This window comes from Littorina saxatilis, linkage group LG2 (assembly GCF_037325665.1).
Source record: "Littorina saxatilis isolate snail1 linkage group LG2, US_GU_Lsax_2.0, whole genome shotgun sequence".
NCBI classification, from domain to species: Eukaryota; Metazoa; Mollusca; class Gastropoda; order Littorinimorpha; family Littorinidae; genus Littorina; species Littorina saxatilis.
The window spans coordinates 12,067,482-12,082,753 of record NC_090246.1 but is presented as its reverse complement, the minus strand read 5'-3'; the positions used below and the strand labels follow the sequence as shown (position 1 = coordinate 12,082,753).

At 41.1% G+C, this 15,272-nt stretch overlaps 1 protein-coding gene across 1 annotated transcript in view; it reads left to right on the top strand.

Moving 5' to 3' along the window:
* LOC138958210 (oxysterol-binding protein-related protein 3-like) overlaps positions 1 to 15,272 on the top strand; it is a gene marked incomplete in the record, with an annotated part of 100,054 nt that overhangs the window by 59,149 nt on the left and 25,633 nt on the right. The window contains 7 exon segments of the mRNA XM_070329304.1: positions 1,905 to 2,018; positions 2,992 to 3,145; positions 4,596 to 4,733; positions 5,616 to 5,707; positions 7,924 to 8,037; positions 13,466 to 13,652; positions 14,603 to 14,739. Of these exon segments, the coding sequence (XP_070185405.1) occupies positions 1,905 to 2,018; positions 2,992 to 3,145; positions 4,596 to 4,733; positions 5,616 to 5,707; positions 7,924 to 8,037; positions 13,466 to 13,652; positions 14,603 to 14,739 (936 nt within the window).

The window sequence follows — 15,272 nt, the reverse complement described above, 5'->3', positions numbered from 1 at the left end:
CTGGTCCCAAGTTTTGTAAGGACCGTCTCAGGAATGTATAGAACCTGTTCACCAAGTTTGGTGACGATCGGTCCGTTCATTCTTGAGATCTATATGCGAACACAAACACACAAACAAACACATCGACCGAATCCTATACACACCCCTATACCGGGGGTGTAAAAAAAAAAGAAAAGATAATTGCCTCTCAGTACCCGACAAGAAGCAGACCTAACAACAGTCATCATCACCCAGACTAATTCTTTGCAAGCACTGGATTTGACAAGCCACACAGAAAGGCGAGCAAGCACATGAGTTAGCAAAAAAAAAGCTGGTTTTATTGTTGGTAGAGAAGCCGGCAGGTTTGCGGGCGGGAGTCCCGATAAACACCACAGTGGCTACTCAGCACTAATAGTTAATCGATTCCCCGCCAAGACGGGTCTTCTCTGCGAGGGAATAATCTGATCACCCGCGGACTTACCTACCCCCTCCACCCCCTCAACATCTATCTCCACTTACCCCTCCGCCGCTGTCTTCTTCTTTACAGTGTGCACGTGCCACCCGCATGTCAAGCCTGTAAATTGACAGGACGAAAAAATGTTTCTGTGTCGTTAGCGGTAACGAGAGAGAGAGAGAGAGCGAGCGAGAGAGAGAGTGTGTGTAGGGGGGGGGTGGGGGTGGAGAGAGTGTGCGTGTGTGGGTAAGAGATAGATAGAGGGAGACAGTGTGTGTGTGACTGAGAGAGAGAGAGAGAGAGAGTTTGTGTGTGTGTGTCTTATGTCTGTGTTGTCTTTGTGTGTCTTATGTCTGTGTTGTCTTTGTGTGTCTTATGTCTGTGTGTATGGCTGTCTGTCTGGTAGAGAGAGGGCGTGTGTCTATCAGAGAGAGAGAGAAAGAGAGTTGTGTTAGGTGTGTGTGTCACTGTGTCCTCCTTATTTACGGTCAGGGAGAGTCAGAGACAGGAAAACACAGCTTTGATGTTTCCGGCTGCAGGTTTGGATTACTGGCTTGCCCTAATAAACAGAGTACAGCATTGTTGCCGTTTGTCTCGGCGCTGGTTCGTGTTCCCTTTAAACCCATAACTTGCCAATTTATTTTTCCCACTGGGTCGGTGTGTGTGTGTGGGGGGGGGGGGGGGGGGGGGGGGGGCAGGGATAATGGGATTTGCGCCTTCAGAGCGTCCGATATGTTCTGCTTTTCGCGTAGCTTGTTTGTTGACGTCATTACATTGGACAGGCCTGTAGTTCGAGAGGGCAGGGGGAGGTAATGTTTCAGTCTAACATAAGACTTGTCTGCCCTTGCTCTTGTCAATGTCACATTGCTCTGGTCATTTGACTGGCCTCAGCTGGTCGATCTCTTTCTTCCTGCGTCCCCCCTGTTCCCTCTGTTATAAGACTTACAACATGAGATTATTTATTGTCCATACATTACAAACTATGCATGGGAAATTGTGGATTCAATTCTCTTGAAAGGTATTTAAGCACACAAAAAATTGAGATGTCTGACAAACTCAAGACCATTAGCCACTCAGTTCATAATATGTACCTTTTACGGGAAACAAACATACACACGCACGCGTGTACCCACCCACGCACACACACGTGCACACACACACACACACTCACACACACAGACACACACTAACACATTCACACACACACACACACACACACACACACACACACACACACACACATTCACACACACACACACACATTAACACACTATCATACTTACACACACACGCACATGCTTGTTGTTCCCATGGCCTGTTGCTCAAGTAAGCTGTAGGAACAAGTGGCTGTGGGAACATTCATTTAGTCAATCGTTAGTTAAGTGTTTAATTCAATCATTTGTTTGTTTGTTCGTTCGTTTGTTCGTTCATTCATTATTCATCGTGATGATGTTGGTGAATGGTGTTTCAGATCGCAAGGGGCAAGTACCATGGGCTGGTGGACACAGGACTCGCGGTCATCACCTTTAAGCCAGGGGGATACCACATGGACATCGACGCAGAGGAGCAGATTTATCACATCAAGGTCAGTCACTACAGCAAAGTGTGAACCCTCTGATGAGAGGACACCTCCCTTAAAAGGACACCTTTTGTTATTCCTTTTTCTATTATCTCTACCGAAATATACCTGTCATGACAGGCCGCCTGCAATGAAGGGACACTTTTGGCTGGTCCCAAAGGTGTCCTTTCATCGTGGGTACCACTGTATTGGTTTAGTTTTATTTGAAAACCACGTTCAAAACCACGTATGTTTTTTTGAGTACTAGTTAAAAGAAGTTAGGCTTGAAAAGAACTGTTTTGAACTTTTCTTTACGGAAGGAAATACATGTTCCGATTTCAAGTAGTAGCTTAGTTGGTAGAGCATTGGAATCCAGGCCAGGACAGACAGGTCAACTTTATGTGCAGACCCAGAGATGGTATCCATGCCCCCCCTCCCCCTCCCCCCCCCCCCCCCCCCCTCCCCCCCTCCCCCCCCCCCCCTCCCCCCCCCCCCCCCCCCCCCCCCCCCCCCTTCATGTAAAATTACCCCAGTTTTAAGACTCTCTCTGACAGCCCTCCCCCCCTGGGGCCCGGTAGCTCAGTTGGTAGAGTACTGGACTTGTGATCGGAAGGTCGCAGGATCGAATTCGGGCCGTGACGGACACAGGTCAACTTTATGTGCAGACCCAGAGACGGAAGCCATGTCCCACCCCCATGTCATCACAATGGCACGTAAAAGACCTTGGTCATTCTGCCATAAGTGCAGGTGGCTGAATACACCTAAACACGCAGACACCTGGGTAGCGCGACTCCGTTGCTGCTAGCTTTCCACTGGGAGGAAGCGACCCGAATTTCCCAGCGATGGGACAATAAAGTAATGAAAATGAAAATGAAATGAAATGAAAATGAAAAAATTTTATTACATTGAGACTTGATTTTCAGAGGTTTGGGGAGGTAATAAAAGGAGGGTTCTACTGGTCCTGATTGGATTATTAATTCCTATTTTTGTCTGATTTCAGGTGAAAGACAAGAAGCTGTTTGAGGAATGGTTGACACGACTGCGGCATCATCGGCTGTACAGACAACATGAGATTGCTTACGGCACCAAGGAGTCTCCTCGTCTGGTTGACCTCAAGTCGCCCACTGAGGATATCCCCATTCCTGAACTGACCAGTGAGTGTTGGTGTTTGAAGAGCAACAAGTCATCTAGCAGGGCCGGATCAGTTAGTTTGTAAGGGGGGTGCACTCAGAATTCAAAAGTGTAAATCGAGGGCGCGCAGCTAGGGGGGTAGAAAAATGTGTCTGAAGAAGCAAAATGGTGCCATCTGGTGCCTTCTGAGCTTATAAATTGCCATGGAATCATCTTACCAGAGTCCCAAGTAAAGCAACTCGTTTTTTCTCTCAATGATTTTAGCTGGAGGGGGGTGCACATACACCCTGTGCATCCCCCCCTCCCCTCTTCCCCCTCCCCCCCCTGGGTCCAGCCCTGTCAAGTGCTGTTTACTCATACAGTAGTACCTCACATGCGATATGAGGCAACTCCAATGAGAAGACAACTACTCACTAGAAAGGACACCTTCTGTTTTCCCATTGTCTGTTATCTTTACTATACCTCTGATGAAAAAGACCACCTGCTTTTGGCTTGTCCCCAGGGTGTCCTTTCATTGCAGAAACCAATGTAAGCATGTTTTGAAAACTAGCTTCAAAAGAAACCTTGTTAAAGTGTGTCATGAGGTTGCTTACGGTACCAACAAGCCACACAACGATCATCTGAGAGACCAACTGAAGTAGGAAGTGATATGACCGTCCAGTTTTATACCTGTGTGTGTGTGTGTTTGTTACAGCGGCTAACCTGCCAGAGATAGCGCTGAAAGACCAACTGAACAAAGAAGTGATACGACAGTCTGGTTTCATACCTGTGTGTGTGTGTCTGTGTTTGTTACAGCGGCTAACCTGCCAGAGATAGCGCTGAAAGACCAACTCAACAAAGAAGTGATACGACAGTCTGGTTTCATACCTGTGTGTGTGTCTTTGTTACAGCGGCTAACCTGCCAGAGATAGCGCTGAAAGACCAACTCAACAAAGAAGTGATCGACAGTCTGGTTTCATACCTGTGTGTGTGTGTGTGTTTGTTACAGCGGCTAACCTGCCAGAGATAGCGCTGAAAGACCACCTCAACAAAGAAGTAATACGACAGTCTGGTTTCATACCTGTGTGTGTTTGTTACAGCGGCTAACCTGCCAGAGATAGCGCTGAAAGACCAACTCAACAAAGAAGTGATACGACAGTCTGGTTTCATACCTGTGTGTGTGTGTGTGTGTGTGTGTTTGTTACAGCGGCTAACCTGCCAGAGATAGCGCTGAAAGACCAACTGAACAAAGAAGTGATACGACAGTCTGGTTTCATACCTGTGTGTGTGTGTTTGTTACAGCGGCTAACCTGCCAGAGATAGCACTGAAAGACCAACTCAACAAAGAAGTGATACGACAGTCTGGTTTCATACCTGTGTGTGTGTGTTTGTTACAGCGGCTAACCTGCCAGAGATAGCGCTGAAAGACCACTTCAACAAAGAAGTGATACGACAGTCTGGTTTCATACCTGTGTGTGTGTGTGTTTGTTACAGCAGCTAACCTGCCAGAGATAGCGCTGAAAGACCAACTCAACAAAGAAGTGATGCGACAGTCCAGTTTCAAGGCGGTCGGTCAAGGACGTATTGCTGCTTGGGTGCTGGACACTGCAGGCTTTGAGCAATGCAACAGGAGTGAGTTTGGGTTCTTTACATTCAATTACAGTGGAACCTCCCTTTAGGACCCCCTGAAAGGTCTGAAAAAGGAGGGCGTCTTAAAATCGAGGTAAATTTACAAGGGTTGTGAACAAAAAATGTGAAGAAAAAAAGGTTTTAAAAAAGAGAAAGTCTTAAACAGGGGGTTCCACTTGTATGTTCTTTTTGTGTGAACGTGACATCATATATTGAAAGAAGAGTGAACAGTTTGATATTGTGTGGCAATGAAACTCGCAAGGGGCTAAATCTGAATTTTATGGTCAGAAGATTGTTTCAATTCTGAATCGGTACAGTTTTTCACTATGTTATGTCTTGGTGATCGAGTACAGAATTCTTTAGTTTTTCAACATCGTTTGTCTCACCAACAATCATTTTGTGTTTACATTTAGTCAAGTTTTGTTTAGACCTGGTGTGTGTGTGTGTGTGTGTGTGTGTGTGTGTGTGTGCGAGCATTTGTCTGTTGTATGTGTTTGTTTGCGTGTTATTTTTGGACTGTGCACTGTGCTGCACTGCGAAAAAATGTGATTGTTTGTATTTTATGCAAGCATGTATATGTGCTCTTTGATGAGTATTTTCCTTTTCATCTGAGACAAATTGTATTAGTTGTATATATCGTGTTGTGTTTTTGATTGAACTTGTAAATTGAACTTGTAAAGCGCTTCGAGCTGTGGAGAAGCGCTATATAAATGTCCATTATTATTATTATTACATGTATTAGATAACATTTATTTTCAGATCAATGATTTATTCTAGATCTTCATATTGAGTTCTGACATGCTTTGATCACATTACAGCCGCCAGTATGAAAAGCAATGGACGTTATTACAAGCAATTGCAAATGGTTTCTTCTCCTTTCTGCAGCACTGGGGGAAGCCCAGAGTCAAATCTTTCAGCTTCATGAGATGCTGGAACAGATCCGTAATCTTCCGATTTCTACCGACACTTTGATAGAGGTAAGATACCTACATTTAAATCTTGTTCCTGACCCCTACCCTCTTTCATTTTCTAATGAGCCAATATTTTTGCCTCCCATATGACTTGTACTTATGAAATTTAACAATGATTGACTGATGTGTAAGTATTTCAAAGTTTTGAGTGAATTGCTAGTACTAAAAATGTGTTTGCTTTGTCATTTCAATTTGACTGAACACTGATATTTATAAATATTTATAATTTTTTTGAGTTTTGTTAGGATTTTGGGTGTGTTTAAGACATTTTGTATTGTTGCGTTGAAACAAGGAATGTTCTATCTACATTAAAATGATCTGGGTTTTGTTGTTGTTGTTTTATAATGTGTGTGTGTGGTGTTATTCTGTATTTATAGCAGTTGTTTGGTTGTTAGTTTAAGGTGTTGTTTTAACAAAGAAAATTGCATATTAGTGTGTGTGTTTTATTATATATAATTTGATTTACTCAATGTATAATGCTTTAGTATAGAGTAGTAAAAATAAGACCATAATCATAATTCGCATGCACAGCTTTTTGGTTTGCATAGACTTATAAAAGCGAGCAACATTTGTATTTGTATGCTTTAGCTCTTACAGTACGTATTAGATGCATCTTTAATCCTTTTTTTGAAGGCTTGCTCTTTATTTTTAATGTTAATTAAATCAATTTGAATTAGTCTTTAAAAAAAAAGTAGAATATATCCTAGCTATTTTCTGATTTGTTTCTTTTTATGTGTCTATATTTTAACAGAATACATTTTTTAACAACTCCTCATTAATTATCAGTCAGTTAGTATCTGTTTTTATTTCAAACCCTGTTTTGATTTGGACACTTGTTTGCTGTGACATTTGATGCTTTGCTTTGCAGTTTTTGTAAATTGCATATTGCATGTTCAGTTGCATGCTGATTTTGACCCGTGTTCTCCTGTTTGGTTTTCCTGCAATATATAATATCTTGAAAAATGTTGAGTAGAAGCAAAAATAACTGATAAAAACACACAAATGACTGAATAACAGAAGATAAAACTTTTGCCAAGAGAATGACCTAACAACAGAAGATAAAAACTTTTCCCAGGAGAATAAGTGAATAGCAGAAGATAAACTTTTTACCCAAAGAATGACTCGGAATAACACGCTAACAACTTTTGCCCGGAGAATGAGTGAATAGCAGATCTACAACTTTAACGATGAGAATAACTGAATAATGGAAAGCTGGAGAATGAGTTAATAAAAGAAGCTAACACTTTTACCACAAGCATAACTGAATAACACAAGCTTAAATTGTTTGCAAAGAAACCTTAATGTTTCTTTTATGTTTTTTCATATTTCTTTTGTGGAGATTTGACATCACTATAACAAACTAAAGCAAGTCAGCATTGAACGACTGATAGGACAACTGAACGCTTGCATGCTAGATACCTAGTCTAGCAGTGTCTTGAAAAGCTCTGTTAGTTTGATTCAACTGCATGATATCTGTGTTGAATTAGGCATTTGTTAGAGAATGAAGTCTTTTTACTTGGAGTTTGTGACAGGAGGAATTCAGTTTTCTTTTCTTGTGCGTTTCATGCTGTTGAATAAATAACAGAATGATACTTGCAGAAAGCAAGTGAGCATGAAGGTGCTGCTATTCTGTCTCACTCAGGCACACACACACAAGCATTACACACACACATGGACGCACACACACATGCATGCACTCACACGCACACGCGCGCACACACACACACACACACACACACACACACACACACATACACACACACACACTCTCTCTCTCTCTCTCTCAAACACACACACACACAGATGAAAGACTATCAGACCATGAGGGTCATACAAAACATTGCTCTGCACACTGAACAACAAACTTTTTGTGCAAACTACTGAATAGAAATTCATAAAAATGGAACTGTTCTTGAATTGATGCACTGTAACCTGAAATGCTCCACTTTTGAACACAATTTTTGCAACCAGTTGTGAACACTGTAAGATGAACTATAAATCTACTGGAAAAAGTGTTTACCATGTGTGCTACTTTTTTCCCCCAGTAGCATCATATAGTATTTCACAGTGTTCACAACTCAGGTTACACAAAGTGTATTCAAAAGTGGAACACTTCAGTTTGCAGTGTGGCTTTGAATTGCTTATGCTTTATGGTTTGACCCAGTGCTTGTTCTTTCTCTCTCCAAGTGAGGCATCCTGCCTTCTTCTGTCTTTGTTTGTAGCTTCCGCCCAGCCACACTATAGAAAGTAACGAGCGAAAGCGCCGAGGTCTTGGACTCCGCTCCAGTAAACACAAAGATCGAAAGAATAGCTCCTCTAGTATCTCAAGAGATAATGTAAGTGAATCGCTGCATACAGGTACTTCGCTGTGTCTGTACAGTATCCATATCCATCTGGCTGTCTATAACTCATCTTAGCATGCTGTTCTCCCATATTATCATATAGCCATGCAGTCATATTTTAAAGGTACCTTCAATCTTCCTGTGTGAACCATCTTGTAAACCACCACAGATCTGTCACAAGTTTTTACGTGAGATAACAGTTCTAGGCACAAGGCAAGCGTTCTCATGAAATAATGTAAACAAGGCATCACTATGTGTCTTGCTGTTCGGGCACTAGAGCACTCTAATATTTTGAATTAAAAAAATTTAAAAAATTGTAGGTTATACGATCGTTTCATTATTGACAAACACTTATGATGCAAATAATGAACTTATCTCAAAATCGTCGAGGAAACTTGCTTGCAAGATACCGGCGAGGTCAAACATTTTGCTCATTTTGCTCACAGGGTTTGTGAGTAGAACTGGTGCGAGCATCCTGCCCCATGGCCGCACATCACAAATCAACAGCCTGGCTGGTTATGTGTAGAGCAGGAGTTTTTTTGCTGAATTAGTTTTGTAAGTGATGCCTCTCGGTCTGCAAAATAAATTCAGCCAACATTTATCACAGTGAAACATCCCATTAAAGACCTCCAAAATCTGAGAAAATCAAGTCTTAAAAAGGAGGGAGTCTTTAAATTTGTGTACATTTTCAGAGGTTAGGAACAGAAAATCTGAGAAAACAGGTTCTTAAAAGGGAGGGAGTCTTAAATCGGGGGGGGTTCAGTTGGTAGGGCACTGGACTTGTGATCGAAAAGTCGCAGGTTCAATTTTGGGCCGGGACGGACACGGGTCAGCTTGATGCGCAGACCCAGAGACGGAAGCCATGTCCCACCCCCGTGTCACCACAATGGCACGTAAAAGACCTTGGTCATTCTGCCATAAGTGCAGATGGCTGATACCACCAAAACACGCATACACTTGTGAATCTCGTCAACAGCCGTGAAGGCGTAAAACTCGAATCATGGCTGATACCACCTAAACACGCATACACTTGTGAATCTCGTCAACAGCCGTGAGGGCGTAAAACCCATATCATGTCCTTACGAGGCGAAATATTTAGCCTGTAGGACATAAAGCATTCTCTCTTTCCAAATCGGGGGGGTCTTGAAGGGGGTTCCACTGTAATCTGCACCGGAAGAAGCCAGGCAGTTGACTGTGGGTATGTGTCCAAGTTGAAGGATGCTCTCATCCCATGTAAAAGCCTGGCCAGATTACAAGATGGTTTACACAGGACGGAAGATACCTGGGAGTAGCATGTGTTTGTCAGTGAGGGGTACAGTTTTCCACCACTTCCATACGAGCTGATAGTCAGTTTGGCAGTAGTAATGATATATAGTTATATATATTTCTCTTGTAGTTTGGCAGTAGTAATGATATATAGTTATATATATTTCTCTTGTACTGAAATCAGGATTTGTATGTTCATTTGTTTGTTTGTTCATTTGTTCGTTTTTTTTCAAGTTCTGACACCACACAGAACTAGTAGTGGTTTAAAAGGTTTAAGATTCTTCATTATTGTTACATAAAGTATTTACTACTTTACAAAAAAAATGCTTGCTAGTTACAGGCTTAAATAGCACTGATAATAATTACAGCAATTTTGCACCTTTGCAACACACCAGATTGAACAGTGTTTTCCTTTTTTTTCATATGTGTTATGTGCTTATTTCACAAGTTTGACTTATTCTGTTGTTTTACTAACATCTTGCTGTGTTTTTATTGTAACCGAGTGCCGTAACACCACGATCACCTCGGGAGGCGAAGTGCAATTAAACAGGATTGAAAATGGTAGGGCTAATTTCTTAGCCCTATAAAAACTGTTATGCAAACCCGAAGGTTTCCATGAACATACAGACAATTGGAAACCACCAGACCCCATCACAAACAGAATTCCACAATCCACCGGTGTTGACTTAAAGGCCAACAACTCGGGTGCAGAGTCTGCTGTGAAAGGAGCGGTAGCCTCCCCTGTCACATTATGAAGAAATATGATCTTCAGATTTTGGTCATTTTGACATTCAAAATTTTCCTAATTTCAGATTTACAATGTAGTTTATGCCTTTGTTAGTCCCATAATCCCATAAATCTTAATGCAGTCAGAACTAGAAATTGAGAACTGTTTGAGTCGACAAAAGTCTTCCCTTGTATATATATATATAAGATCTCATTACTATTTAATTATATGTTAATTTATATGTTTCCTCCCACCTATTTTGGTTTTGAGAAATGTGATATCCCAAACCCTTTGTGTACAGTGACATTACTGAACTGCTGTCAGTGATCAATTGGATTTTTAACTAAGTTTTACCAGAATACCACAATGATGTTACGTTAGAAATTTCTAACGTAACATCATTGTGGTATTCTTTTTAGTATTATACAATCGAGCCCTCCTTTCAAGAACCTTCATTTGAAGAAACCCCCCCAGCTTTAAGACTAGTTTTTGACTCACATGCGAAGCAAAAGTGAGTCTATGTACTCACCCGAGTCGTCCGTCCGTCCGTCCGGACGTCCGGAAAACTTTAACGTTGGATATTTCTTGGACACTATTCAGTCTATCAGTACCAAATTTGGCAAGGTGGTGTATGATGACAAGGCCCCAAAAAACATACATAGCATCTTGACCTTGCTTCAAGGTCAAGGTCGCAGGGGCCATAAATGTTGCCTAAAAAACAGCTATTTTTCACATTTTTCCCATTTTCTCTGAAGTTTTTGAGATTCAATACCTCACCTATATATGATATATAGGGCAAAGTAAGCCCCATCTTTTGATACCAGTTTGGTTTACCTTGCTTCAAGGTCAAGGTCACAGGAGCTCTTCAAAGTTGGATTGTATACATATTTTGAAGTGACCTTGACCCTGAACTATGGAAGATAACTGTTTCAAACTTAAAAATTATGTGGGGCACATGTTATGCTTTCATCATGAGACACATTTGGTCACATATGATCAAGGTCAAGGTCACTTCGACCCTTATGAAATGTGACCAAAATAAGGTAGTGAACCACTAAAAGTGACCATATCTCATGGTAGAAAGAGCCAATAAGCACCATTGTACTTCCTATGTCTTGAATTAACAGCTTTGTGTTGCATGACCTTGGATGACCTTGACCTTGGGTCAAGGTCACATGTATTTTGGCAGGAAAAATGTGTAAAGCATGTGAGTCGTATGGGCTTTGCCCTTCTTGTTCAGACTAGTTTCATGATGATGTCTTTAAATTGATTATTTATTTTACAATTCCCTCTGTTAAGGCATGATTATCTCAGATTTTTGGGGCGGTAAAAATGCAGGATTCTAGTTTTGAAATTTAGTCCTGTAAAAACAGTTACCGTATTGAGGGTACAGTTTCTTCCAGACTAAACTTAGTCTCTTACCTCAACTCTTGAAAACCGGCCTTGAATTAGGTCTTACAAGGGGGACTCCACAGTATGATCTGAACAGTATGATCTGAACAGTATGATCTGAACAGTATGATCTGAACAGTATGATCTGAACAGTATGATCTGAACAGTATGATCTCAACAGTATGATCTGAACAGTATGATCTCAACAGTATGATCTGAACAGTATGATCTGAACAGTATGATCTCAACAGTATGATCTCAACAGTATGATCTCAACAGTATGATCTGAACAGTATGATCTGAACAGTATGATCTGAACAGTATGATCTGAACAGTATGATCTGAACAGTATGATCTGAACAGTATGATCTGAACAGTATGATCTGAACAGTATGATCTGAACAGTATGATCTGAACAGTATGATCTCAACAGTATGATCTCAACAGTATGATCTGAACAGTATGATCTCAACAGTATGATCTCAACAGTATGATCTGAACAGTATGATCTGAACAGTATGATCCGAACAGTATGATCCGAACAGTATGATCCGAACAGTATGATCCGAACAGTATGATCCGAACAGTATGATCTGAACAGTATGATCTGAACAGTATGATCTGAACAGTATGATCTGAACAGTATGATCTGAACAGTATGATCTCAACAGTATGATCTCAACAGTATGATCTCAACAGTATGATCTCAACAGTATGATCTCAACAGTATGATCTCAACAGTATGATCTGAACAGTATGATCTCAACAGTATGATCTCAACAGTATGATCTCAACAGTATGATCTCAACAGTATGATCTCAACAGTATGATCTGAACAGTATGATCTGAACAGTATGATCTGAACAGTATGATCTGAACAGTATGATCTGAACAGTATGATCTCAACTTGAGATCCGTCAATTGTTTGGAGTGTTTTGCAAGTGTCATTAAGTAGATTTTCAAATGTGATCACTGATGACAGGTCCAGTTTTGTATTGTGCATACTGTGTTCGTTCCTTCCCTAGAAGACGTACCTTCCATGCAATCATTGTCTTTGTGTGCATATGTGACCATTCCTCCCTTCCCATCCCCTGCCATCTGAACCTTGCTTTTTGATTGCCAAGCTTTGGTCAGTTACTTTTAGCAATTGTCAATGTTGTTCCTAACCTATCCTAAGGCGTAGGGATAGTAGAAGTGCGGAGGGGGGGGGGGGGGGGGTGAAGAGAAAGCCTCTGGATACAGTTTCATGGATGTACATTTGTTTGGTGTTGGCGAAATGCGGAAAACTTTGTCGTCAATTTGACAGAATTTTCACAAAAGTCTGTCGAAAACTTCCCAAAATGTTATGGCCATTTCTGCAAACTGCTATAGAAAATAAATTCTAGCAACATCCCTGAGACTGATAACATTGGTTGAATGGTGAGATGTAGGCTTTAACGTTGCATGTCAAAGTTGTACACATGTAGTAGTTAGCAGGTGATCTGCTTGTTTGGTTGTCAGGTTTGTGTGAGGTTTTGGTAGGGGCTTTTGAGTGTGGATGGAAAATCATCATGTCTAGCAAAGTCACTGTGTCTTGTCGGGCTTGGAAACCTCAGTATGAAAATAAAAGGGAAATAATTAAATGGGTAATTGTTCAAGCAGGGAGTGGGATGTCATCAGTTGCTCCCCTTCCGGTTTCATGAGAGAAACTGTACATGTTGTGAAAGCGTCATTGCTGACAGTTCTCCTCACCTGCATTGTATAGTCCTCCTTATTCAATCACTTCCCTTACACAGCGTTGCCTGTCGTTTTCTGGGTTGGATTACATACCCATCAAATGAAATATTAGCTATTTAATTATTTAGAAAAACGAAGCATAAAACGGTATGGAAGGTGATTATTAATGACATCTGGCATACAAGCACTATATTTTGGCTGTCTGTTTATATTCATCACCTTTTCTGAATACCTGTACAATAGCAAGTAGCACAAGATGATCACGCATACCTTATATTATTTACCTGTACCTATCCTCATCCTCACCACTCTCTCTTACAGGGAAACATCAACAGCAATAACTTACTGAGCGCCCCTTCTGTCGATCGGATCCACGCCAGCGCTTCCAACCCCAACCTGCTGTCGCACCTGGACACAGATCCAAGTGGCAAGGGGGACAACCCTCAGCATGAAAGTCGGATCCAGGAGATCCGTCTCAGGGAGAACTTTGTCAAGACAGCTGGCGATGGTTGGTTAATGTTTGTCTGGTTATGCAGATGACATTTTTATTGACAAAAAGCTGATGAAAGCAATGTTTGGCTGTGAAACTGGATGGTTTTTGTTGGGCCATAGATGTTTGTACAGTAATATTCATTTGTTAAAAGCTGTTCTGCCCAAGATCTTAACTGGAGAGGATAGCTAGCACAGATTGTCTTGCAAATCAGACAGACATTATTTTTAAACAAAAAGAGGACACAGCAGTAACCCGGTTGGGTCTTTCTTTATTAATATTTCAGCAGCGACAAACTACCTTCTTCAGGATGGTATTATTTTGGACCAGTATGCCAAGGTTTTGAATTTTGATTGTGCATTTTTTACATTAAGATATTGGTCGTTTGCGTATAAAATTATATTTTATTATCATTTCTTTGTAAATGAGATACTAGAGAACTGAACATAACAGTGCTGTACTTACAAACTTTAACATAATTATGTCATCTCTTAGTCTTATGTTTTGTTCCAGCGTCGCGTATGACTGTTGACACTGTTTACCCAGCTGAAGGGCTTACTGCACAGGATCATCAAATCAAATCAAATCATATTTTACGAGGGTTGTGGCATGAGCATCACAAACAAGCATTTTTTTCAACCAGCCCTCCCCCAGAGAGGGATGTTCACTGAGCGAGAGAGGTTGAAGAACTCATTATGAATACACAGCAAACACTAGTGATCTCTAAGAATTTCTCATGACTAGCAATTTCTCGTGAAAGGTGAATGCTCGCCTAATAGGCTACTGAGCTTTACTGGCCGATGTGAATGCGTTATATATTGTGTGTAAAAAATGTCTGTTTGTCTGTCTGTCTGTAAAAAATTCCATTTCAAACGGCAGAAATTAATATGTAAGCGCCTAGGGCTATATCTAGATTAGGCGCATAAAAATGATCACAATAATAATAATAATAATGACTCTATGTACAGTGCACGGGCAGCTGAAGGGCCTGCTACGCATGATGTCTACGGAGCGAGAGAGGTTGAAGAACTCCCTGGATGTGGACGGAGCAGCCAGCGCCAACCAGCCACAGATGGCCACTGTCCTCAGACAGGCGCTCAGTGATGTAAGACGTGTGTGTGTGTGTGTGTGTGTGTGTGTTTCTTTGCAGTGGGGACCATAATGTTGACCATATTGAGAATATATTGATATCATGCTGTCAAAATTGTGTGAAAGAGTGAATTCCCTTGCTTTTAGTAAGTCAAGCTATCCAAATGTGCTTCTGTCCACGTGTCACAGACACTGTCACTCTTGTTATTGACTTTCCCACGTGATATTATAGGCCAGTCGCTAGCAAGGGTGTTTCTGGACAGGAGTACGTGTGTTTAGCTTGACTCACTAAGATGAAAATGTAATCACTCTTTCACTACCCATAAATACTCAACAGAGTTATTTCCAGAGTTCATTTCTTGAGAAGAAAAAATGGAGAGAGAAAAAAGTGCTGTTGATCATGCTAACAACATATTGATAATAATCTTTCAAGATTGTATGGAAAGAATTGAAAGTTCACAAAAACATAGGCACTCAGTGGTGTAAGACTTCTTGCACATTCTTATGGCACATACAACAATCTTTGCGTTAATGCAAACTCTCTTGAAA